The sequence below is a fragment of the Ambystoma mexicanum genome, chromosome 1q, assembly GCF_040938575.1.
Source record: "Ambystoma mexicanum isolate Mex_15411 chromosome 1q, UKY_AmexF1_1, whole genome shotgun sequence".
Taxonomy (NCBI): domain Eukaryota; kingdom Metazoa; phylum Chordata; class Amphibia; order Caudata; family Ambystomatidae; genus Ambystoma; species Ambystoma mexicanum.
Genome location: NC_090922.1, coordinates 389,700,284 through 389,727,728, shown reverse-complemented (window position 1 = coordinate 389,727,728; position 27,445 = coordinate 389,700,284). Strand labels below are relative to the sequence as shown.

The 27,445-nt window shown below is 45.5% G+C and overlaps 1 protein-coding gene across 8 annotated transcripts in view; it reads right to left on the bottom strand.

Annotated features, from left to right (window-relative positions):
* CHD9 (chromodomain helicase DNA binding protein 9) overlaps positions 1 to 27,445 on the bottom strand; it is a 3,201,601-nt gene that overhangs the window by 258,851 nt on the left and 2,915,305 nt on the right. For all 8 annotated transcript variants that reach the window (XM_069639531.1, XM_069639523.1, XM_069639522.1 and 5 more), the window contains 2 exons: positions 22,254 to 22,422; positions 6,861 to 6,997 (listed from right to left, as the gene is read on the bottom strand). In XM_069639531.1, coding sequence (XP_069495632.1) covers positions 6,861 to 6,997; positions 22,254 to 22,422 — 306 coding nt within the window. The remainder of the gene's footprint in view (positions 1 to 6,860; positions 6,998 to 22,253; positions 22,423 to 27,445) is intronic.

The following is a 27,445-nucleotide window of genomic DNA, read 5'->3' as shown; positions in this document are numbered from 1 at the left end:
TAGTGTTTTGGCCTTAAACAGGCTACATGCTCGGCAGTTAGCTTCGGGGTGATCCCTCGGCAAGCAGAGGTTACAGGTGGCGTGTTTGTCAACCCAAGAGTACTTGCAGTTGCACTTGGGGCAAAATTTAAATGGAGTACTCTCCATATGCACTTTATGGCAGCGGGCTAGTGTGTGTAGGAAATAGTAAGAGTGTAGAGTATGTTTCCACCCCCCACTCTCCCTACTTGCAGGGCCGAGGCCAGAGGCCTTCCAAGGCCGGGGCCGAGGCCAGAGACCTTCCGAGGCCCAAAGTCCGTTGTGCAGCTCTCGGCAGTTGTTTGTTCTTCAGACCGGCGTCGATCTTCGATGTCTCGACGTGGGAGTGAAAGAACGGGGAAATTAATATTGATTTTTTGGAAAATGGCGGAAAGCCAGGGAACTCCGAGCAATGCTTCCGACAAGTATGGAGGAAAAAAACAATCTGAGGGTCCTACACACGTGAGGGATCATGGGTACAGTGGACGTCACAATAGGGATAGTATTACTGGCACGCCCTGTGTCGACGCCCATTTTCGAGTTTCGAAAAACAAACTGTAATACTCTGCAGCTTCCACTAGATGTCGGCCTATGCACAGCATGTGATCTAAGCAGATTCCACAAGCCTTAGAAATATGGAATACATTACTCACCGTAATCTTATTTCTGGTGCTGTATCTGCTTAGATTCACATGCTATGCACAGGGCGACATCTAGTGGAAGCTGCCGAGTATTACAGTTGTTTTTCGAAACTCGAAAATGGGTGTCGAAATAGGGCGTGCCAGTAATACTATCCCTATTGTGACGTCCCCTGTACCCATGATACCTCACGCGTGTGGGTTCCTCAGATTTTATTTTTTCTGACATGAGGTAGCATGAGGAGTAGTGCGAGTACAGAGTTCCTAAACAGATACATACATACATGGAAAGCTCAAGTAAACATCTATGCACCTTCTCTCAGGGGAGGAAGGGTGGACGCATGTGAATCTAAGCAGATACAAGCACCAGAAATACGATTACGGTGAGTAATGCATTCCTTCTGATGCTTGTGTAATCTGCTTAGATCACATGCTATGCATAGATTAGCGATCAGTGTTATGAGAAGGTGGTGGTAGTGAGAAGGAGTAATGGCAAATAGACGTTTTAGAACCGCTTGTCCCACCCGTGTATCTGTTTTGGAATGTGTGTCAATGCAGTAGTGCTGAGTGAAGGTGTGAACTGAACTCCATGTGGCTGCTTTGCAAATGTTGTCTAATGGTACGTTTGCAAGAAAGGCTAACGTAGCCCCAGTGCCCCCTGTGGATTGGGCTCTAGGTGTAGAAGGAAGTGTCTTGTTTGATAATGAATAGCATAATTGTATACATTTGACTATCCATTTGGAGAGTGCTCTCTTTGAAATGCGCTCTCCTTGTCTGCCTGTAGTCATGGAGACAAACAGTTGTTGCGTTTTCCTAAGCGGTTTGGTTTTATCTACCTAGTAGAGAACCGCTCTCCTCACATCTAGTGTGTGGAGTTTGACCTTAGCTGAGCTAGTTGGCCTTTGAAAGAAGGCCGGGAGCTCAATAGACTGGTTTACATGAAACTTGGAAATACATTTAGGTGAAAACCTAGGGTGAGTCCGTAAAACCAATTTGTCTTTATGGATGACAAAGAAGGGGTCCTGCACTGACAAAGCTTGGATCTCGCTGACTCTTCTTCTGGAAGCGATAGCCACTAAGAAGGCAGTTTTATAGGTAATGTCTCTAAGGGTAGCCTGTTGCAAGGGCTCGAAGGGGGGTCCCATGAGTTTTGCGAGTACTACTTTTAGATCTTAACCAGGCGGGGGGTTAGAGACTGGAGGATGTATTCTTTTGACTCCTTCCATGAAAGCCTTGATGACTGGCACTTTCCACCATGAGACTTTTCTTTGAGATGTGGTGTATGCTGATAAAGCTGCTAGGTAGACTTTTAGAGAATTAAAGACCAACCCTGAATCCAACAGGTGGAGCATGCAAGTAAGAATGTGTGATGGCATACACTCTATGGGGTTGATCTGTTTAGATTGGCACCAAATGACGAATCTCTTCCACTTGTGGAAATAGCAATGTCTGGTGTTTGGTTTCCTCGCTTCTTTTAGGATGTCCATACACCGGTGTGGAAGATTAAGGTGTCCGAACTCTATGACTTCAGGAACCTTGCTGCCAAGTTCAAAGAGTGAGGTTGTGGGTGTATCGTTGTCCCCCCGTGTTGAGTCAACAGGTCGACTTGGTACAGGAGTTTTATGGGATCGCACATCGCCAACTTGCGCAGATGTGGATACCACAGTTGTCTCGCCCACATACGAGCAACCAGGACGAGCATCATCTGTTCCCTGTGTATTTTCTTCACTATCCTGCTGATTAATGGAGTGGGGGGAAAAGCGTAAGCAAATATCCTTGACCAGTTCATCCACAAGGCGTTCCCCTTGGAGAGTGGCTGGGGAAACCTGGACGCAAAGTTTGGTATTACCTGTTTTCTTTTGTAGCAAACAAGTCTAGAGAGGGGTAACCCCAAAGAGAGAAGATGTAGTCTACGACGTCTGTGTGTAGTTTCCACTCGTGCTCTTCTGGTAGACGGTCTCTGCTTAGAGAGTCCGCTAGTGTGTTTAGTATTCCTGGAACATGTTGGGAGGACAGGGTCATCCCTCGTCTGAGTGCCCATTTCCATAATTTCTGTGCCAGTTTGGAGAGTGTGTACCTCCTTGTTTGTTGACATAGAACATCGCGGTTGTGCTGTCTGTTAGGACTTGTACCTACATGTTCGTTAGATGTTCCTCGAAGGCTGGTAGAGCTTTGAGGACTGCCAATAACTCCAGAACATTTATGTGTTTCTGTGCAGTCACTTGTGACCACAGGCCGTGTGCTGTGTGGGGAAGAGAGTGGGCCCCCCACCCGGAAAGAGACGTTTCCGTTGTGACGACCGCTTGTGCTTCCTGTTTGTGGAAGGGCTTGCCCTTGAGTAGATGTTCCCTTGACTACCAGAGTAAGTTTTGAACCAGTGTTGACGAAACAACCACTAGATCGTCCCACTGACCACTTGCCTGAGACCGTTGTTTCGCCAACCATTCCTGCATTGTTCGCATGCGCAGGCGCGCGTGGGGGACCAGGTAAATGCATGATGCCATCATACCCAGCAGGCGCATTGCTTTGCGTATGCTTATCCGGAGACCGGCTTGATACTGGGGTATTTGCCGAAGCATATTTTGCACTCTTTCCATGGATGGGTATGTTAAGCCTGTATTTGTATCTAATTAAGCTCCCAGGAACTGCTTTGATGTGTTTGGTATTAGACTTGACTTTTTCTCATTTATTGAGAAGCCCAATTGGAAGAGAAGGTCTATTGTCCTTTGCATGTTTGTCTTGAAAAGCTGGTAGTTTTCTCCCATGATCAGCCAGTCGTCCAGGTAAGGATACACTGGGATTGACTCCCTGAATAGGTGCGCTGCCACCACCGCCAGTACTTTGTTAAACACCCTTGGAGCCGAGACTATACCGAAGGGCAGTACCTTGAACTGACAGTGTTGGGTCTGCTACTTTGAATCGCAAGAATCTTCTGTGCGCTGGGAACATTGAGATATGAAAATAGGAATCTTTCATGTCTAATGTTGCCATGTAATCCCCCTTTTTAATAGAAGGATTACCTCTTATAGCGTTGTCATGCAGAATTTTTGTGGTTTTACAAATTTGTTTGCAGGGCGCAGGTCTAGTACCAGGCGCATGGTCAGATCTTTCTTTGGAACAAGGAAGTACGTTGAATAAATACCCTTGTTTACCTCTTTGTGTGGCACGAGCTCAATGGCGTCCTTGAGGAGTAGAGCTTTGACCTCTTCTAGCAGGATCAGTTGTTCTTCCTGCGATAGTTTATTTTTGCGTGGGGGGAGGGTTGACGGTCTTCCTTGAAGCTCTATACAATAACCCCCATTCACTGTTGATAACACCCATTTGTCCGATGTTATAGCCTCCCATGCGTGGGTGTAAAACGATATTCGTCCCCCGACTGGGGAGGCATGGGAGGGGACCCGTAGCGGTGCGTCATTGCTTAGAGGCTGTCCCTCCACCTCTGGTGGGGGAACCTCTCCCTCTTCCACGGGCCCTGCGTTGACCCCTGGGGTAACCCTGGGTGGCTTGCTGATTTGTATTCCAAGAGGAACATTGGCTTTGGTTGTATCCTGCTCCTCTTTACGTGCCTTGCCCCCGAAAGCGGCGAAAATTACTACCACCTCATTGTGGTTCTCTATTAGTCAGTTGACCAAGTGATTTGAGGGTCTCATATTCATCCTTGGCAGACTTGAGGGTGTCTTCAACTGCCTTCCCAAATAATATGTTTTGCTCCACTGGCATATTTAGTAGGGTAGCTTGAGTCTCAAGTTTAAACCCTGATTGTCTAAACCAGGCATGCCGTTTTAAAATGGTGGCTTCAGCAATAACGCGTCCCGCGTTGTCAGCTGCGTCAAAGTTATTCTTTAAGAGGACGCCTTCGGCAGCCAAAAGGGAGAGTTTTGCCTTCAGTGGATCTGGCACTGACTCTGCTAGTGCCTTTACCTCATCCCACTTTGTGCAGTCATAGCTGGATAGCAAGGTGGAGTTGTTTGCTATACGTGCCTGGTATGCTGCAAAGGACGCTATCTTCCTGCCTATGGCATATCATTTTTTGCTCTCCTTGTCCGGACGATCCTCTGAGGAGGATAAGGGGGTACCAGCTCTCTTGCGGGTGGTGCTAACGACCAGAGAGTCAGGTTGAAGATGTCCCCCTATATATAGAGGGTCAGAAGGTGCAGGTCTGAAGAGCTTTTAGATCCTAGGGTTTACTGCCCTGGTATTGTTAGGTTGTTCTTGGGAAGGTTGGATCCTTCTTTGGATGGATTTGAGCAGGGGGATGAACTGGGTTGCTGGTTTTTTATCGGCTAACATATTTTCAGCTAAATCTTTGTCCTGTTGGACGTCTTGTGTTTCGATGCCGAAATGCTCTGCCGCCCTTATTAGTAAATCATTAAATGGGGGCTGGTTATCAACAGGGGAGTCTGGTAGGACAGGCTCTTGCGGTACTGGAGAGTCCATTGCAAAAACTACAGAGTCTTCCTGGTCTTGGTCGTCCTCTTCCCCGTCGTCGTAACCCTCAATGTCCTTATAAGGGGGTTCACTCTCCTCTAAGCATTCCTCATCCCCTACATCCTGATCATAAAGATCATAGGAGACACGAGGCGTCTTCTGTGGTGGTTCAACCGCCAATTCTATGGTGGGGAGAGGTCTGTTTTTATAGGGTGCACCCGATGCCTGGGACTGAGAGGCTGTAGGTGTTATGTTGGAGCTAGACGCCTGTGTAGAGGAAGGCGTGGTGTTCAAGTTCTGCAGAATTTGAGGAAGTTTATCAAAGAAATTTGCTAGGCAAGTCATGCGAGTCATGACTCGGTCAAAATCGTCTGCAGACCATTTGGCCGAACTGGGTATTACCCATTTGGGTAGAGGGGTTATGTTCCTCTTCTTCCTCAAGATTTATAGGGTCAGGCTGATGTATCTCTTCAGACTGTCCTGTAGTATCCTGAAAGGGCATAATTTTATGTTGGCTAGAAGGTTCTTTAATCCTCTCCTTGTCAAGTGAGTCCCTTTCTCTAGAGGAACTGGATCTGTCTCTCTCTCCTTATGTTCCCTGCTCTTAGAAGATGATTTTTTAGAGCTCGGGGTCGAAGAGGTGGTTAAGGAGGACTCCCTGGGCTTGTCCCCGGATGCAAGCCGAACTTCGACCGTGGGGATGGCTTGCGCGGCGTCTTTCGCCATCGGAGTATCGAGTCGGGTGACTTTGGTTTTGACAGGCTTGTCATGCGGCAGTCGCTCGGAGCGCCCAGAGGACAAAGGATCAGATTATCTGCCCTTCACCGTCGACTCTCGGTGTGCGACCTTACTCGCATTGCCGTGGGGTGTGTGTTTGTGGGGGAGTGTGGTGCCCTTGCCACCAGGTGTTTTCCCCATAACAGGACCGCTGGCCTGTCTACTAGGGTCGGGGGCTGGCACTGGGGTACACTGGGGTTCCCCGCCACCCTTGCCGTCCGAAGGGACGGCGTCGCTGCCGGTGTTGGATGGCTCTTCGACGTCTATGGAGGCCTCGGCCTGCATGACGTGATGGGCCCAACGTTTTGTTCGCCTGTCCTTGAGGGTTTTCGGTCAGAGTAGTTTACACGCCCAACAATGCACCTCGTCGTGGTCTCTATTTAAGCAGAGGTTACAGACCCTGTGCTCATCGACCCACGTGAACTTCCTATTACACGAGGGGCAGAACTTAAAAGGAGTACGCTCCATAACGTATGTAGGCAGCTGGGCGACTATGGTAAAAGTTGGGAATATACATGTTTATGTCCACCCTCCACTCTCCCTACTGTAAGGCGAAGGGCGAAAGGCCCTTGCAAGGCCGGGTGGCATCGTCGAAGCCTTCGTTGGACGGTCAGCTTCAGTGTCTTCTTCGATCTTTACCACATCGAATCACGGCATCGGCAAAGGGACAGGAAGACACAGTAACTTAATTAATAAATGTCAACGGCGTACGCCGAAAATGGACTCCGCTTCTATTTAGCGACCGCTCACGATGGTGAACCCACACACGGGAGGGATTATGAGTACAGGGGACGTCACAATAGGGATCGTATTACTGCCACGCCCTATTTCGACACCCATTTTCGAGTTTAAATAAACAACTGTAATACTCTGCAGCTTCCTCTAGATGTCGGCCTATGCATAGCATGTGATTATAAGCAGATTACACAAGCATCAGAAATATACACACACACACACACACACACACACCTTTTTAACAGACATTGATGTTTCACTTACATGATTAACAGCTTGGTTTCTGTTCATAAACAGGATGTCAACACCCTCCACATTTTTCCTCCTTCCTCTTCTTTTTTTAACTGGCTGGCTCTCTGAAATGGCTCCATTAGAACTTGTTGTTAATTGACTTGTAGTACCTAATTAAATTGTGGAAACAAATGAATGAAGCAAAACGTGTCTAGGCCTTAATACCTTATTAACTGAAACAATCATAATAGTTACTGCTTTTAAATATATGTGACAATTATTTCTCTGCAGTCTGAAGGCCTACAAAGTATGCATAGAGCAGGGATATATGGCTTTCTATTAAAAAGCACATAAGGGGACAGGGCCAGAACATGATGGCAAACAGCATTACATTTATTATAGATCGACTATGCCAAAAGTGGCATGGCCAAACATCCTGAACAAGCCCCCTTTCGTGAATGCACCTAGCTTCAACACTAGTCCTTTCATCATTGCAATAAGAATCAGGCCCTGTTCAGCTGGCACGTGGGAGCGCTGTATAGAGGAAAGAGTTTGTGAACTTGGTGTACTGTAGACACTACAGTGAGTAATGAATGAGATACTTACCTTCATTAATGTTCTTTCTGGCGAATACAGTATTGTTCCCACAGAGTCGTCCTCTGTCCTAAACGACATCCAGACATAGGATGGTCCAAAAATCGTTGATAAAGGCGCTAGAGGGTGTTGCATAGATTTGCGCCAGATTTAGTGGCCCCTTCAGCATTCCAGAGGGAGATGGAAGAAAAGAAGGAGAGAGCTAATGACAGAGTGTGAGTGTATACGTGAGTGTGTCTCTCTACGGGGTGGGCTACTTAAGGTCTATAACCTCAACTCCACCTCATTTGTGCTTGTCACAGACATGGAGAAACGGTAGAATTTCAAAATAAAAGAAATTGCTGGAAAGTAGGAGGGCCAATGAGGAATCTTTGGGAGGGATAGTGTACCCATCAGAAGAACATTACAAAAGAAAAGCCTCTTGCTCTTCTAGTCACTTAGATGCCTCATCATTTGAAAGACTACATACATGCAAGGAAGCTCTGCAGAATGGAATACCCAAAGCATGCATCCTCTCCAGACAAACAGTAACGACAGTAAGACTTCCAGAGAACCACAAAGAAGTACATGATGCTACCTTACAGACATCCCACTAGGGTACAGCTGCCTGTAATGCAGACGTGTCCACTAATAAAATGCACATGTAAACCGAAGGTTACCATTTTCTGTGCAAATTCATAACAAGTCTTGATACAAAGAATGATTCATCTGTTTACCTGGACACTGATTTTTCCATCCTAGGACTGAAGCAGTTGACAAATAGCTTATCTAGCCAGAGATGACCTCATTGATGCTAGCTCTGTAAATACACAAGGCACCGTGTCCCAACCTATGGTACATCTGCTTCATATCCGAAGGGCGAGGAGGAGGAAACACTACTGGCTAATGAATCTTCTGTTGCAGGCACAACTTGGGAGACGACTGAGGATGACTTTCAGGGCAATTGCCACAATAAAAGCACGCTTCAAGGTAAGAAACAGCAAGGGGGAAGAATGTGAAGGCTCAAAATGAGCTATCAAGGAAGTAAGAACTGCATTAAGTTCCCATGAAGCAACTACAAACCCCTTTTGGAGAAAAGGGGTTGACAAGCCACTTAAATTGTACAACCAGATGGATGGAAATATATGACCCATTCTATGGCATTCTAATCACTGAAATAAATGCCACATAGCTTTTTACCATATCAAGCTTTAAACCTGCTTTTTGCCAAAGAAAGCAAACAATCATGAACTACCATAATAGGGCATGCCAATGGGTTAATATCGTTATCGCGACACCAAACAGAAAATGTGGGTCATCTGCAAGCATAAATGGACTGACAATGAAAAGAAAGCATCACCTTGTCAGAAAGTCACAATTCTAGTACCTCATCCTCTCAAAAGTAGGCATGAAGGTTCAGCTACATGACACTGGGATGCAGGATTCTGCCAAAGGTCTGTTCCAGAACATCCTGCATCCAATGGTTATGCCAGGGAGGGCACAGCATCAGGTCAAACAGGACACGAAGCAAGGATCTACTGGCCAATTTGGGAGCGATCAAGGTAACTGTTGCAGCACTGTATTTCAAATTTCTCACAACTATAAGCATACGGGATAATTTAAGGTAGGCTTAAATCAGCTTGGAAGCACAAGAAATCACTCTTGATAGCCTGTCAAAAGCACCTCCATGGAACCGAAACAAACACATTCTGTACTGGTGCTGGAAGCAAAGAATTTAACATGGGAACTTCCCCATGGGGAGAAAATCTCTTCCAAAATCTGTCAACTGCGCTCCCAATAATGCAACACCACGTCAGCCAACTGAGAGGATTCAAATAAGCTGTACAGAGGGAGAATCCATTCTTGATTTGCCTGAAACAGTGGTGCACGGCCTCCTTGAAAAAAGATCTACCCACATCACCCCTCTTGTGTATGTATGCATGGATGTGGTATTGTCTATCAGAATCTGTAGAGGCTAATTCTTGTTCAACATGGACATAAAATCCTTAGCTCCAAGAGATTGGAGGCCCAAACCAAAGGATGTTCACTGACAAACCATGGGTGTGAGATCCTCATCCATTCAAGGACGCATTTGTCACTAAAGAGAACTACGGATGAAGGAGACTGGTGGAGGACACCCACCATTGCATATATCTGCAAATCTGAATGTTCACCAGAAGACTTTCCATATTGTACCACTGACTTCTCAGTGACATCTAAAAAGAGCTCTACTTCACTATCGAGTCGGTGGAACAAAGAAGATGCACAAAGTCATGCATCCCAGCAATCTGAGGACAATCCAGACAGGAAACTATTTTGTGAACTACTGTGTGGCAGTTTTCAGGAAGTTCAGCACCTCCTCTGGAGGGCGACACTGCATGTCCACTTCTTTGCCTAAGAGCACCTCAATAAACTGGGGGCACATACAATGCACCGGGAAGGACTTCTTTAGGTTGAGAGAAAAGCCCAAGGTAGAGAGAACCTGACCCATTGTTCTCAAGTCCAAAACCACTCGCTCCTCTCTGGCTTTGCTCTCAAAAGCCAATCATCAAGGTCAGGAATGATATGAACCCTATGCAACCTTTTGTTCATTTAAGAGGATGACCTGTTTCTAAGCAGAGGAGACATGTTTCGAGCTGTGCCATCCCGAGTTATCTTTTCTATCCATGTACACCACAGACTTCAATATCATGCAGATAGTATTTATAGTGCCTTCAATGTTAAGTGAGCGCTAATATGTGTTCAACTGTCCCCTTGGGCGAGTAAGGATCCTCAAAAGATGAGCTGCATGGTGGGTGGCATCCCCTTCATGTTGAATCTATTTACTTGCATATTACCAAATTAAGCCTCCACTACATAAATGAAGACACACAAATTATATTATAAACTGTTTATTTCTCAAATAGGTGTTCTTTGGTGAGGCATTATGTAAGATCTCTGTGGGATAATAAAGAAATAATAATTGATCAGGGCCCAAAGTTTGGAAAGACCTAGTTGCTGTATTGAAAGTATATACCACCCACACATCAGATTACCAAAAAATGAATTTTCATTTTAATAAAGGACAATAACTAAAACAGAATCACAAGTAAATAACATGTAGTCTCACGCCTTATTAGATGGGACACCCAAAAGCAAATATAAATCCAACATTACACAGACAACTAAGTGTATACAGAGGAAGGAACACGTTACTTACCTGTAACTATTGTTCTCCAGCATGGGTCTGGCATGGATTCACATGCTCATGAATATTGCCCGTCGTCAGGCTTGGAATCCTTGGTAAAAGAAAAACAGTTTCACTTTCACTTACTAACTGTATTTCTCCTTTAAACCAATTACTGTCCTCTGGTTCATACTGCCCCCATCCAATGACAGGCCTCTCCGTAAGCCCCTACTCTGGCAGCCATCTTCAGATTTGGTAAGCACGTAAAGTGGCAGTAAGGGTGATGCTTGTCCTGCACTGACTATTAAAGCTTGTTCGACCTCTATGATCTCTACTTTATACAGGTTTATTAATGCATCTTTTAGAGTGCCGGCCTGTATTAAACAGTCTTGGGCAACCCCATTGCTGAAAAAACCTGGCCTACCTCCTACTGATCCTCTAAACTACCGTCCCATCTCTAATTCGCCATGTTTATTAAAGATCCTGGACAGAGTGGCCTACACACAAGTTCTTGCCGACCTAAGATCTGTGAATATTTTAAATCAAAGGCAGTTGGGATTCAGAGAAAATCATGGGAAGGAAACTGCCATGCTAGATTTAAAATCTAGGCTTCTACGCCACATGGATCAAGGCAAAACAAGCATGCTGATGCAGTTGCATCTCTCAGCCATCTTCGACCTGGTGGACCATGCTGCTTTGGTCACCAGGTTGGTGGAGGTAGCAGGGTTCACCCCATCAGCAGCTCAATGGGTCAAATCATTCTTAGGGGAATGCCTTTGGAGAGTCAGTAGTGATTTGGCTGATGCCTCCCCGAAAGAACTGCTACAGGGAGTACCACAGGGAGCCTGTCTCTCCCCTATCTTTTATAATATTTTCACTGTTCCCTTTTTGGATTTTTTGGATACCAACGGCATAGAGTTTACAAACTATGCCAATGACACCCAGTGTCCCCTCACTGGTGTCTTCTCAGAGGACGAAACTAATATCAATAGGATTTATTACCTCATTCACAGCTGGATGTGTGGAAATGGCCATGCGCTTAACCCTAGTAAAACGGAGCTAATGCTAGTAGGTACTGCTCCCAAAACACAAACTAGAAGGTTCTTACACACAAGTTCATATTGGTGATTGTATCATCGAGGTTAAAAAGAAAGTTGAAACCTTAGGGGTTACTCTAGATTGTAACATCAATATGAAAGCTCAAGTGGGTAGCCTTGTAGCCTCCTCAGCATATTATATAAAACATTTGTCTCATGCCCGCCCTTTCCTCTCAAGAGTCAGCCGCGAAACTCTCGCTGGGGCCTTAATAAACTCTAGGTTAGACTATTGCAGCAGCTTGCTGGTAGGTCTTCCAAAAAATCAAATCAACAGATTGCAAGTTGTGCAAAATAATGCTGTGAGGGTTGTTGCTGATCGCATGAAAAGTGATCACATATCAGATGCCAGAAGAGATCTCTACTGGCTCCCTAGTAAAGAAAGAATCCACTTTAGATTAATGGTGATCACGTTTCACTGCCTGAAAAAGTCGGGCCCATTTTATCTTAAAGACGCTCTGACTCCTAAATCCAGTAACTATAGCCTGAGATCCATTAATTGCTCCCAGTTAAAAATTCCTTCAAGCAAACTATCACAAGTGAAGAGTGGAGCTTTCTTTTCTGCCGCTCCTGCTTTATGGAATGGATTAACTACCATCCTCAGAGAAGAGACTTTAATCAGAATATTTAGAAAGGGCTTAAAGACCCCCCTGTTTAATTAAAGCTTCCTAGGTTGGATTTTTGAACCCCTTTACTCTCTCCTGCGATTCACTGTTTGGTTATCCTGTGGTTTTTATGTTCTGTTTGTTTTAGTCACCCTTAAGCCCCCGGGGCAGTGGATGCGCTATATAAATTATAAATAAATAAATAAATATGACCAAGAAGAGCCACAAAGGGGACGGAGGGAGTGTTTACATGTGAATCCATGCCAGACCCATGCTGTTGAACAATAGTTACAGGTTACTAACTTGTTCCTTCTCCTGCATGGGGTCTCATGAACAACAAATACATAGCAGTACAACATTACACAACCACGGGAGGGGGTAAGGCTCAACCGAAGCAATCAACTCTTACCTCTGGAAAAGACTCACCTCAAGCGAACAGGTTGCGTAGCACTGCTTGGCCGACTCTGGACTCTTCCCTCGAATCCCTGTCGATCCATTGTCAATGCAGTAGAATTTCATGAAGGTGTGCGTGGACCGCCACGTAACCACCCTGCAGATGTCCAGCAGGGGCACACCAGACAGAACGCCGTCGAAGGCAAAGTCGGGAGAGAAACAGTGATTGTAGAAGTTGTGGTGGACCTAGGGCCCGTCAACCGGCGGCAACACCAGACTAAAGCAGATAGCCCGGAAGCCCGAGCTCCACACAAGAACAGTGATTGCGGCGCTGAACAACGAAAGGAAAGCGAACGCTCAAGAGAAGGTAACACCATAGAGAAGAGCAAAGAGTGTAACTGAAGGCTGGGAAAGCCATAAGGATTTCGGGAGCCAGCTAATCGCAACAGAGAAAAATCAAACCTATCAGTGGGCCAGGGGGTATTGGAGAGCCTTGAGAAACCTAAAGACTTTAATGGCTAAGGTTTGAAAAGCCGAGAGAGTTGCAGGAACACAAAAAGCCAGAACGTTGATGTGGTTAGGCACCAAAGAAAGACCCTGCCAGATGATATATACAAAAGGGAAAGATGACCTTGGGAAAGCTCTAGAGCGATACAAACTTGGTGAGAACTATATTTGTTATAACTATCATACGGAAAGAAACCCAAAATTTGACAAACTTTTATTTTTTAACTTTATTTATTTTATATCTTGTATTTCCTGAGGGACTTTGCAAGAACTTTGTTGAGCGTTTACACAATTGTTTCAAGAGGAAAAGGAACTCAGAATTCTATAAACTTGAAAAACCTGCTTGGAGAAGGAATCAAAGTGTTGGGCCAGAAGTCTAAGGCAGAGGCCTTGTCCTGACGACCTCCTTTTTGTTTGGTTTTCTAAAGTGGTAGGGCCAGCTAGTTGGTTAGGATTCAGACAGAGGACTTTTTTTTACTTTGGACTTTGACATGTACCATTAGCTTTAGTTTTGTTGAGTAAGGAACTTCCATCATAGCGATAGTTCTAGTTAGGCATTTTATATTTTAATTTAAATAACAACCCGGTTCTATGTGAAAATGTCCCCAGGAAAATGCCATGTGAAAATGTTGCCAGTAATAAGGTCGCCAAAAAAGCTTTTTTAAATACAGAAAAGTACAAGGCTGTGACCCTAACTATGACCCAAACCTTTAATAAAACGTTCACAATGACCCTAACTCTAATTGCTCCCCTGAACTCTTACAGAACACTGTCAGCATACAAAAGCATTTTATTTGCTTAGCCTTAACCTATCTATAACTCTTACCCTAAAGCTTACTTTGCTCTAACCGCAAGGTCTATACTAACCTATATTCTATGCCAACAATATCCACCCTCTTCAACTTCCCTATCCCTTTAATACTTCCCCAAACCATTACTATATTAACCCAAGCCTTACCATAACCCTTATCCTACACTTACCCAGACACAATCTACCCTAACGTCTAACCAAACCCCAACATCATCAATCATGCAGTAACCACCCTGACCCTACCTCTTACCCTAATGCTATCCAAAATCTTTACTCTAACCCTAGCCCCAACCCTATCCTTGCCCCAAAACCAAGCAACCACAAGACCACAAACCCTCCCTAACCCGAACAATTCCCTAGCAGCAATACATTTTTGCTTACTTTTCATATGCATTGACTACATTTTTGCTGGCAACATTCTCACCTAACAACAGGTCAGTAACTCGTCTGACTCCTCCTTCTAGTTCGCCACAGTAAGTATCAGTAGGCACTGACATAAAACACCCAGGTACTCATACCATTTTCCAGCTGACATCCTACGGCCAAATAGTACTATTATGGCAGTGCCTGGCACATGTCAATCGCTTCTCTACAGCAACATCAAAATGTTGGCCTCGCCAATACTTGCTTACAACACGAAAGCAACACCACAATCAACTAGCTCATGACAATCCTGTCTCCTCTTTCCTACTATTCAGAATGAAGCATTCACAGTAAGGTTTCTTATGTTAGCCTTGTAAAGACTGGAGGGGGGTTTCTGTACTCCTGCCCTCTATATGGCAGAGTAGAAGCACAGAGCACCCCAGCCAAGATTCTCTATGCAGTAGCAATGGACGAGCAATGAAGGCTTAAGCTCTCAGGAGGTGATGCTGGCTGGTTCTTAAGTACACTGTAGTCCCCAAACCCCCACAAAGGAATGTCCAAACACTATGTTAGTGATAACACAGTTCAAGTTATAAACATATACAATAACACACTTTGTGCTTTGGCAATACCAATATGGTAAATATGTACAATGTCTATGGGGTACCACAGTTACATTTTGACTCCTTTAAAATGCACCAACTGCTAACAGTCTCAATGGCATACAAATCAGATAGTAAAGTGAATCAACAATAGACAAGGGAAGGAAGACAAGCTGGGTTAAACAAATGGCAGAATACTTTGTCCCTACCAAAGACACAGTTCTGTGTGAGGAACCCCCACCTGGGCAACCTGTAAATAAAGTGCATCAACAAGCCCAGTCCAAATACGTTTAATATAGTCTTGGTTCCATCTAAAATGTTCTACTTCCCCAATGTACCTGGTTTAGCAGAGTTCTTTGGAGGTTCGTCGACGAATACCTCTTGAGTGGACTCCCTTTAAGGGAGGAGCTACGCGTGGTTGAGAAAAGGTGAAAACTTTCATCGAGATGGCAGCTTCGGCCTTTGCGTTGATCGTCGACGATCAGTGGCCGTCCTGCGAAGACGAGGCGTGCGGTGCACCTCGATGACGAGAGTTTGTTGCCGCAAAGAGTCAATGAAGAACGTAGGCTCAGGAAAGGCGTCGGGTCGTCAGCGTTGACTATCGGGACTCGACCAAGGCTGTCTTTCGGATCTTCGTCGGCGTCTTTGTGGACTTCGGGTGGCGGGAAACCCACTGGCGGATTCTCCTCGGTTCGTTGGCGACCTTGACTTTCTCTGGCGGGTCAAAGCGGTCGACGGTGGTGAGCAAGTGAGTCCTTGATTTCAAAGTGTCTTAGGCAATGGAGCGTTACAGCTCCGGTCAACAAGGTTACAGCGGTCCTCAGAATCGCAGTCGACGGTGATGGTCGTTGACGGCCTTGACATCCTGGCGCTTGGCTTCAGATTCCTCGGTGGTCCTTGTCTCCGCTCGCCAGCCTTTCAAGGACTGACTTCCAGGGAGCCTTGGTGAAGGCTAGCTGGTGCACGATGTTCCCTCGAAGCTCGGGAAGAGGTCTCCTACCCAGGTCCTCTCTTGGATCAGTTCTTGGAGACACGACAGCTTTCAAATTGCGTTGGAGGAAAGCAGCAACAAAGCCTTCTTCTTCCAGCTGGGCTTCAAGGTTAAGCATCAAGTTTCGACTTATGCTACTGAACAATTCCAGTAAGTGAGGTGTCCCCAGATATGCTGTTCTGTCTCACATTCACACTGCTGAGCCAGGCTCAGGCAGCCAATCATTCAGAAAGGCATTCAGCAGGCAGGCAGCCAATCAGGCTCACAGTCCATTCAGGCTATTCTCTTCCATCCAGACACTAACCACAAGGAATGTGGATTGGGACAAGCACCCAGCCTTTCAGCACACCACACTGCATTCATACCAGTTTCGGGCAAGGCTGTCTCATTCATTATGTCACACACCAGAAACCAGACACCCATAACATAAAATGTATATTGGTCACACACTCCATTCACCCACCTCCCATCCGAAGGTGTACCCACAACATAGTCATTGGGAAGGCTCCAGCCAGTCTGGCCTGGACTTCCCCACAATACCATATATGAAACTTCCACCCAACAGCCAGTCAGGGGAAGGGACAGAGTCATGGCTTGCCAGGACTTTGGGAAAACAAGGTAACAGGTAATAGAAAACAAGAGGCCACAGGGGCCATCTTGTCTATCAGGAATCCACTGATTCCTATGGCAGGGCCTGGGTATCCCAAAATGGAGGATAATCAGAGCACCTGTCAAATTCAGCATGGAGCTGCCACCACCCCATACCCTGCTCTGTGGGCCCCACACAGGGGCCCAACAACATACAATAGGACTGCTGTGCAGAAAATAACAGAACACACATGATAAAAGGAGTACAGAACAAGGATATGGAGGCCCTGTCCCTCCAATGCATTTCCAGCATCACAAGCCTGCATCATATATTGCTAACATTCTTGAATTTAAACCGGAAGAGATAATATCAGCCTGTTTCCAACTATGCCCACTTTTTTATATCCTTCTTAAATATGCAGACTACCATGTCTTGCTTTTGACAGCAACTTGCCAAACAAGTATTGACCTGGGGTGGCACTTCAAGTTTTCTTTTCTTGGGCTGGCGTTGGTATTGGTCACTGCACTTGCCAAGTACCTTCGAGTCGGACTCATTCCATGGTACAACCTCGACACATGCCAGTAAGGAAGTGACTGGTAGTGTACATGAGGCACATCGCATAGCTTTGGACCACAGACTCCAACCCAGGAATGCTAATGGTTACTGGGCACTGGAAGAATCAATGATCAATATGAGTAATGGTTCCTTTCAAGCGCTTGGGTGACCACAAAGCCCCTCGCAAAGACTTTCCTGGAGATATGCGAGTGAGCACTTGTGATAGTATATCTGGTTAGTGTGAGCAATGTTCAGTATGCGCCTGGGAACATAAAACTCCCCAACAGCTTTGCCCTGCCACTGTCATGTCGAGCTTGCTTACATTTTCTCTAGAAAGTATAATTGATGGCCACATCCTTCTGCTAGGGGCCCACTACCATATAAATGCTCAGAGAAAGTGATTGGGTGCATCTCTGTTTTTTCTGTTTTTTGGGGGCAATATTCTTCCCAGTTTATGATCGCAAGCCTGTCCAACGTCTTGGTGGCCATTAGGGAAAAATCACTGGGCAGCACTCGTGACAACCATTGCACTATTCCCAACTGGCTACTTCTCTGCCCTTTTTAATTGAAACTTGCACCCTTCATGCAATGCCAGACAGCGATTTAATATTGTGCCCTAAACTGTCAAAGGGCACTGTATTGAGGTCAGTGATTGGAGTACCTTGACCCCCCAGTCTATGCAGGAGGCTCTGTATTACATGAGACTGCATCAAAAGATAATCTAAAAACTAACTATATACCACTGATGCAACTGAATACTCATATATGTGATCAGTGAAAACAAGATGGGATTGCAGATGCCCCTCCAGCATCTCTTGCTTGAGGAATTATTCCATCTCAGTGTGGGGGACTGCCCTCCCCTTAGTTGTGGATCCCCAGACATAACCACAGAGGCTATGCAGCTACATGGCTGACCTCTCTATGAAGTATCCTTTGCCTGAGTGGGAGAGGAATATTCCTCACCTTCAAGGGACCACAGATGCTTCCGTTGAGACACTAATCAGACCAATATGGATGAAGGCCATCCCCCACTGCTTAGCAAATGTTAGGTAGACCACTTAATTCTGTGGCCATTGATCATGAAATTGTCCACACCTGGAGGATGGCCGTTTCTGCCTTGTTATTCTAGGCGTTCATTAAGCAATCACAAGCCATCACTGTCGGTTCTGTCTGGTATAGCTTCAATTTCTGATCTCAAACTCCATGCCATAGCCATCAATGGACACTACTCTATCCAGTGTATATAATGGCAACCCTGTTTTAGGCGTTCTGGTCTAATTGGTTGGTTTAAGTCAATGGCCAATCTATGTGCCATTCCCTATCTACCTAGGAATCTGGCCACCTCAAGAAGCTCCGTCCTAAGATCCTCTGCAAACAATTACTAGGGCAGAGGCAGGGCAGATTGCCAGTGTGGACTATGGCCACCTCAAATTTCCTTGAGTACATCTCTCTGCCTGAAACAGACCACTAGTGATCAATTACTTATGTAAGTATTGTAGACTTAGGCTACCAAAGGGTACTACTGGGCATTTCTCTTGGAGAGGGTAATTTCTCACCGCTATCTTGAGCATGCTTCCATAACCAAGGCAAGTTTGGTCAACACAACGAGGCTGTCAGAGAACCTTCACGTAAGGAAGTATTTAAGACAAGTGTGAGTAATGGTGAATGGCAGGAGCACCAAAGCGGAGGGGCCCCCTTGATGAAGCTTCTTTTACAGGATTGCCATTTGCCCCATACAGGAATGCAGCTACCTTCCTGGTCACCTTGCCCACCTTAAACAAAAGTCCCTTCAGAGCTCAATCCGAGGCCTGTCTGAGGTGTATTGCATGGGTGGGGTATGGATAGCCAGTGTGAGTACTCATTACTTGCACCCTTGGAGGACCTGGGTCCCAAGGCAACTTTGAAATCTTAACTGGATGGCCAGCTCTGCCTGCATTTATACCCAAGCATTTCCAGGGTTCAATATAACCTGGAGCAATTTGGCTCCCATTCATAATTTAGAAGAGCCTGGTATGCGTAACACAAACTATTATCTGAAGTTACTTTTGACGCCAAAGCAACTGGTGCCATACAAATTAACTGTTGTGACATTAATCATGTGTCTGGTTTACCCATACATGTGCATTTTATGGTTATGTTTAATAGTGATTTCTTTGAAACCATTTAAAATTATGTAATATGAGTAACAAGGCAAAGTGTGTACTTCTTTTGGCAAGTGATAGTCATAGGCATAATACAGAGCAGTAATGATTTGGTCCCTTTCTTCCTATTGCACATTTTTTCCAAACACTGAATTTAGAAAATTGCCAGGTTATGTTTGCACTACTGCATTTGTGAAAATGCATCAGAAGCTTTCTTTCTAACATTGAAGGAAAAAGAGTCACCGCTTGAATCTCATGGTGAAGTATGATTTGCTGCACAAAAACTAATACCTGCTCTCCAGGCGGAGCTCTGCTCACTGGATGATGCCCTTGACCAAAGAGACACTTAGCTCCTGTCATTCAACTCTTCATGTTGATCCCTGTGTTATACCTCACGCTCCCAACCAGCCCAGCCGCAGGTCTGCTTAAAACTGCCATAGTACCACCATCTTTCCCACTCATCCATCCCTGACCCCTGTGATTTCCGTGGATCATTCTTTGAGGAGGGAAAGCCGGTAGCACCCGAGTACTCTCACATCACAAGGCCTGGCTGAAAAGACACTTGGCAGTATCTTTGGACAAGTGGCCACATCTCGCCACTTAGTGCCTTGAAAGAAAGAGAGGGAGAGCATTCTGGCTGCTGCATAGTTAAATGAGCGGCTGCACACATAGGTGAGGTGTACTCAGGGAACCACAAGAAGGAGGCAATCAGACGAACGGAGAGCACGACTGGGTTCATAGGGCCGAAACATTTCCTGCAAATACTCTGCTGCCCGCCCGTAATAGGCCCGGTGAACTATGCAAAGAGGTTTAAAGGCAATCCACTTTTGGATGTGCAAGCCGTAAGCAGTGGCAACTCATGCAGCAATATTTTGCAATAGTTGAAGGCAATGCAGGATGTAGAAAGGTTGAACCAACAAAAGAGTTGCAATAATCAAGGCAGCTCAAGATGAGGGAAGAAACTACTAGGGCATGCAAGTGGGCCGGGAGGAAAGGCAGAACCTTACCCAGAACCTCAAGTTGATAAAAGCACACTTTGCAGATCGTACTACCCTGGGCTGAGGTTGCCAAGGAGTTGGTGAACATAAATCCAAGGTTTGTAAACTGAGCGACAGGGGAAGGGCAGGGGCCGAATTCTGTAGACTAACATGGAGACGACCAGAAAAAGGGGGAAAAGGGCGAGCCAGAGCGAGGTCCAGGGGAGGAACCTACCACCAACACCTCTGTCTTGCCTCCATTCAACTTAAGCCAGTTGCTACCCATCCAGCTACCCCCCATCGCCAGGCATCCCCCTAACCTGACGTGGTGTCCGGCTGAGCAAAGTTAAGCCGGACGATGACTTGGGTGCCATCAACATAGGAGTAGCACCGGAAGCCACGTGAGCGGATGAGCAGCAACAGAGATTGGATGTAAATGTGAAAAAGACCTGTAGACAAGGCAGAGCCCTGAGGGACACCACCAGCAAGTGAATGGGTTGTGACAGAAAGGAGTAAAGGGCAAGAATCTGCGTCCTATCCGTCAGGAAGAAAGAAAACAAGGAGGCCAGCCCGGGAGAAGTGGTGCAGCAGCATGGAATGGTCGACTGTATCAACAGCTGCAGAGATATCTAAAAGTATCAAGGCAGCTAGCCCCCCATCCCTTCCCTGGTCAACCAAACGTGTCAACCTGGTCGGAACCCTGACTGCAGAGGATCCAGGAATCTAAATCTCTCAAGAAGGTGGTGAGTAGCAGAGAGACCAGGGATTCCAGGAGCTTCATGGGGAAAGGAAGGAGAGAAATAGGAAAAAGAGGAATAATATGAGACTGCTTAAGCTCAACGGGAATATGGCTAGATGAGCAAGATAAATTAACTGCCTGAGACACCCAAGGTGCAATTTGAGACATAATATCCTGGAAGATCCTCAAGGGCAGGCTGTCGCAGTGCAGTTCCTCCAAGTATCTCTGACCACTGGTGGTGATGCTCATCTCCCAGCCGGGAGGGAGGGGCAGTTTGTCAGTCACATTGTAGCTCTGCTGGCAAAGGTGTGCATGCTGCTGACTGTGGGACCCATGATGCCGGGCCCCTAGCACCACCAACTGCTGGGAGGAAGGGGATGACTGCAGGCGGAAATGCAGCACCAGCCCCAGTGGCAGCCCACAAGTCCATGCTAACTTGCTGCAAATGGGATCTAGAGTCTGGATCCATGAGAAAGGAAATAGGCAGGATCTTCTTCCTCCACAAGCAGATCTTGGGATTGATCAACGAGTTGAAGAGTGACTCCATGTTTAGGTCTTGCGTATCATGAATCATCTGTGGCCCTGCCTCTGGTATCACGGGCGGCCTCATTAATTTTCAGCAGTGCAAATCTACTATGCATGGGCTCTGATGGGCCTGGCAGGAGTTTAGACCCAAGTAAGACCACTACTGCTGGAACAGTAAAATGTTTTGATAAAACCCTGTCTCATCAATAAAGGCTAAGAGCATTATGGAAACAGGCTGTTAGTGAAGATTAATAGATATGTTCAGACCCACAAAGGAAAAACACCTTATGGTTGTGGCAGAGTTCAAGCAAATAAGACCAAAGTTTAAAGAAATGAAAATACGATAATAAAAAAAGAATCAACTCCCCAAAAAAGTAAACCCATTGCACAGATACATTTGGTCCTGCACGGTTGGAGATTGGGATCTCGTAAGGCTTGAAAAAAAAATGGACACTGGAAGCTTATTGAGCATGACATCATATCAGCAAAGTTTTGTGCTGTGAATTTCGGGTACACATAGTTGAAGTGTCTGCAGCGTGACGACGTCACACAGAGGAAGGTTCTGACTGCTTATCCTTCCCAGAGCCCCACCATTGTATACATATGTTAAATGAAAACATTCTCCTTAGCAGTTTATGACAATTTCCTAGATACAAGTTTCAAAACAAGATACCTGCAAATAGAAGTTGCAGTCTATGTAGGGTGTAATTTACATACATAGAAAAAGCCACTTAAATAACTTTGCAGTTTAAAAATCCAGTTGAGTTAAATGTGTTCACAAATCACAATATTTACCTGATATTGAAAGGGATTTGGGAAAGTTCACAAGACTAGTCTCTGAAGCATTCTGGAGCTCATGCAGCCTTGCCAAGTACTGTTGCTGTCCCAATTCTCCATCTTCACCCTCAAGTGGCTTCTTCTGCGTTGGCCCCTGCTTTTGGAATGTCAACTTCAACCCACCATCCTATTAAACAAATTCTAAGTTTAACAAAGGGCTCATTAAAAGAAACAGGGTTGTCATGATTCAATAACCACTTCAGACATTTTGGGATGATATTCTCCAGCGCATTGATTTGGGACTAGGTCTTTCTTTCCAGCGAACACAGAGTGAACGTATACTAGGGCTACTTCCTACGTTTATTAATATATCCAGTGGAACATCAAAATGGGTTTACAGGGAACTTATAATGGCCAAAAAACATATTATGAGACATTGGAAGAGTGATAAACCTGCTGTTGAATACTGTTTGCATAGTCTGTTGACTCTTTCTGCAAGTGAAAAAGTCTCTTTCCAAGGAAAGATCAGTGATTATAATAAGATGTGGGACCACTTTAACGAATGATGTAAATACCAGTTTTCATTTACCTAGACAAGGCTTACATTTTTCCTTCCCCTCCTCCTTCCATTTTTTCTCTCTCTCAAATGTATATGAATTATAATACAATGTATTTACATGTTTTCTGATGACTAATTGTTGTATATGTTTTATCTGTTACTACATTTTATGTTATTGGAAATGAAATACATTTTTTTTAAATAAATCAATAAAACAATAACCACTCCCAATTACATTTTGTGACCAGTGCTCAAAAGATACATTATGTGAACTACCAATATTGTATTTGAATGTATACATATACCGGTTTGCTTGCAAAAGGGATTTTGGGGAAAACACAACAATCAATGCTTTTACCAGTCACACTGATAACTTGCTAGAACCATAATGAGCATAAGTTAAATCCAACATTAGCAATGCCAATGTTCTAATATCATAAAATATGTGTACACGCTTGAAGACTACTTACGCTTTAACCACCGGAACCTTCATAGTGACAAACACCCAATATAAAACAATTCATCCTTTTCATTAAGTTTTAATAGCAATGCCTCTGCCAATGTCTTGCCGTAAACATGCATTAGACTGCAAAAGCATTTGAAAGTTTCATATGTAGAATACATTTAGCTATTGGAGAAGGCAATCCGTAATCCGCTATTAATGAATGAGGACGAGAGCAACAAAATGAGCAGGATAATACAAAATTCTAAAATCAATGACTGTTGCAGCTTTCATCAATCATAAAGAACAAGTTACTAACCTGTAACTCCTGTTCTTAAGCATTGGTATTTTTCATGCATTCACATGCTCCTTGAATATTCCCCATCGTCAGGCTGGGTATTGTGAGGAGCCAGTAATGCAAGGAGGACAACTGTTAGGGAGTATTCTCTGTTTAGGCTGAATTTCCTAACCTAGTGAGTCCCCCAGCAGCTTTGCTGGATTTTTGGGGTTTATTTTTATCTCCTGCCAAGAGTGAGACTCTTTTACCCTCACTCTTGGACATGATTTGAGTGTGTTTCTTTGAATCTAGAAGTGTTTAATGGGCTATGGGGTCTTTTACTCCATAGGGCTTCATGTGTTTTTGTGATGTGTGTTACACAGCACCCTCAGTGCAGTGACACGGGTGTCATAGTGACCCCCCAGTATAGACTCCATACCCTGGGACTGACTACTGTCTCCCAGGGTCTGTAAAGTCACCATTGACTTTACTAGTCTTAAATTCTGAACAGAACCAGTACAAACCATCATATTGTGGACGTACTGGCTGGGGCAATTCGATTGCCCCGGGGTCTGTTAGTCGAGGGGGGACGTCTCCGTCCCCCCTGATCGAGTTTTGGCTGGTGGCAGTGGATACTACTTTTCTTTTTATATTCAACTGCAAATATTTTCCTATGGGATTTCCCACTGTTTAAAGCTACTATCTTTATTTAATTATTTACGGTAGCCTCGAACATACCGCCGGTTTATTTAATTAATATTAATTCTCCGATTGGTATTTTTTGCCAAAACTTGATTCTAAAATGGCGTTTGTGTTCTCTTCTGTGACTCCAACCCAAGTCGAGCCCTTTGTTCCACTTTTTGGCGGGCTTCTCCACAGAAACCCTCCAAAGTGGTGCCACTCTGTCTGGGATACTTAGGAGGGGTGGAGGGGAATTTAGGCACCCTGGACTGAGTTGCCTAGGCACCTCAAGTCGCACTCCATCCTGATTGGCCCAAGTAGCATGTTTGAGTGACAGCTAGGCTGAGTGAATGGGGGGTTTCTGCATAAAAGCAGGGGTTTGGGGACTGGAACTTCAGAAGTCGCCACAGGACCTAAGAATCCGACGAGGGAGAAGCTGAGCCGACCTGCCACGACACCACCACCGGTGGTGCCCTGCTGGACCGCCTCACCACTTTTCCCAACGACAGAGGAGATCTCCCGCCGGAGAGTCTTCTTCCTTTGACTGGTGGGGATAACCAGTTTCACCGTCTTTTCGCCTTCCCGGCGTACCTCGTGGCCGCCTTGCCAAGCACCCCGGCAACCGGGATACCACTTTTACCACGACCGCGAAACAAAGGTACCACCTTTAACCGTAAAACTCCGCGGCTGGTTTCTTCCCTGGTAGTGCAACGACCTTCATCTTTCCTCCAAGTCGAGATCTTCTCTTCCCCTGGACGACGACACAACTTGCACCCACTACCAGGAACAACTGCCACCGCTGGAGGATCCTTCCCACTTAAGGTACCGTGTCCCGCCTGGCTTCCCTTGCTACCCACTGTACGGGGTAGATTTAGCCCCCGGCTTTCGAACCTGGGTTAGCCTGGGACACCCTGGCTAAACTTTCCTAAGCCTCTCTAAACTCTTGTTGAACCCTCTGCAAGACTTTCTAAGCCTAGTGTAACTGTGTGATCTTGGGCGCATTTGTGCTCTGCTCTCTAAGAATGGGCCCAGCCTTTGGACTTTGGCTCACCAGTGACTTTTTGCTCTTCTGCCTTGCTAACAGTGTTCCTGAATCTTAGAGTGGTGTACCTTTCCATATTCTGTCTTTTTCCCTCCCTTTCTCGCAAACTTATTGGAGTGCCATCTAGCGCTCACGTCTGTATGAAAATAAGTGGTGTTTTACAGTGACGTATCTGATAAGGAAAAAGGGGTGTATATATTACAATAATAACTGTGTTTAGAATATTTTACAATAATAGTGCTGGAGTGTTTCAAACATTGTGTTTTTAAATAAATAATTATATACTTTGATACCAAAGCTCTGGTCAGTGTTTGCTTGTATTGTTGTATCCGAGTGCCTATTGTGTATACTTTGCATGCTGTCTAACTCTTCTTGTGGGAAGTCTGACTGCTCAGCCACAGCTACCAGGTAAATCTGGGTGGTACAGACTGCTACCAAGTGGGTTTACTGCCAACACCTGTAGTCTTAAATCTTTTGCAGTGGTCCCTAAGGGAACTGCACAGGTTTCTGCCTAACAACAACCCTTTGAAAATCTTTCAAAATATGCCATTTTACTTTAAAAGAAAATTTATCAAAATGCCTCACTTTCCCTACTCTATTGAGGAATTCCCTGCAATTAGATGATATTTTACTCACCACAATTACAGTGTGTTAAAGGTAATCGCGGACAAAATACCCCAAAACACTGAATTTCTTTTTTTTTTTTATTTGCACTCCCCCATGCCAGTTTTTACCCTTATAACGCCACCCCATCCCGACCCATTTGTACCCTTATACCCCAACTACCTTTTCTTTATTTAATTTATGTTCGCAGTGTTTTTCGGTATTATGGTCCACTCTGAAATGTATCACTCTGTAATGTTTAAGATATATTGACTTGATACCTTCCCTGCCTGTTCTAAAAGGTAAGGGAACACGCTCTAAGATAACTGGCCCACACACTAAACACAAACACATAAATAAAAGGTATGGTAATTCAACAAAACAAACAAAATGCACATTTTCAAAATGACCTTATAAAGTCCTGGGAGATTACACTTCCACAGGATTTATAGTCACTTCAACAAAATGTCTGACCTGGAAAAGAAAATGTCTTAACTCTGTCCTTAAATATATAAAGTTAAAACAAAAGTTAATTAACAAATGGTAACAATCTCCTTGTAACAAAAGTTCCACTAGCAAGGGAGACGCTGTTGAGCAGCCTGTAAAATGGCTGCCTAGCTTCTGTGCTACGTGCACCATTGACACGAATCCGACTTTAGCAGCGGTTGTTTTCCTCATCCACCTACCTCCGGCCCCAAGTGTGTTGCGGGGCTCAGCGGAATCCCCTCTGGGCTCAGAATGTCTGCCGGCGTCGCAGGTGAGGAGCTGGGTGGTGGCCGTGCACGGGGACACTGGTCGCTTGGACGTGTTGGGCCTGTGTTGTCCCCTGCTTGCCTCTCTTGTGGCATCCCTGGCCCCCCCACAGCGCTCCCCTGCCACATCACACTGCACCCACTCCATGTACCAGAACCGCTACACATATCACTGCTAACCTCTGTGTAGCCCTGCCTAGCAGATCCCCGCCCCCCCGTCGCCTGTGTCCTCATAAATAAATACCTGCGGGGTGATACGGCACCTGCGTGGGGTCCTCCCCTTGGCCTGGGGCCCTGACACTCTGCTAGGATTACTGTACCTACACTTCAGTTGGGCCAGACAGCCCGGGACCCTACAAACTCGCTGCACATTGCTCCCCATGCCTCGATTAAGCGCTTATTAGGTGCTCATCTATCATAATTGAGGATAACTACGAGCAAGCTGGAGCTAACAGTGTGCTCATATCTTCTGTCCTTGCCATCACCACTTTGTCCACTCGCATTATTGTGACAAGCCTCATTCCCACTTTTACTCATTCAATGTCTGATGACTGCTCCGGCCACGCTACTACATTAATGCTCCTGCCTGTGCATTGACTGGCTGTCCCCAGCTGCTGTGTGGCCCTGTCCAGCTGGGTTATTTTATCAGTCTCTTAAACCTTTACTGTGGTAATTGGGCCAGACACAATCTATCTGACGGTACCACAACCTTGGTTACGTGGCAATGTCAAACAGATCTTGTAGCACCAACAAGGTGGGGGTCATGGACAAGTTCACCAAGGCTACATCCCGGCCAGAATCGGGTTACACGTCATCTAACCAGTAGGAACCTGACTCACGGCAGACACGCCTAC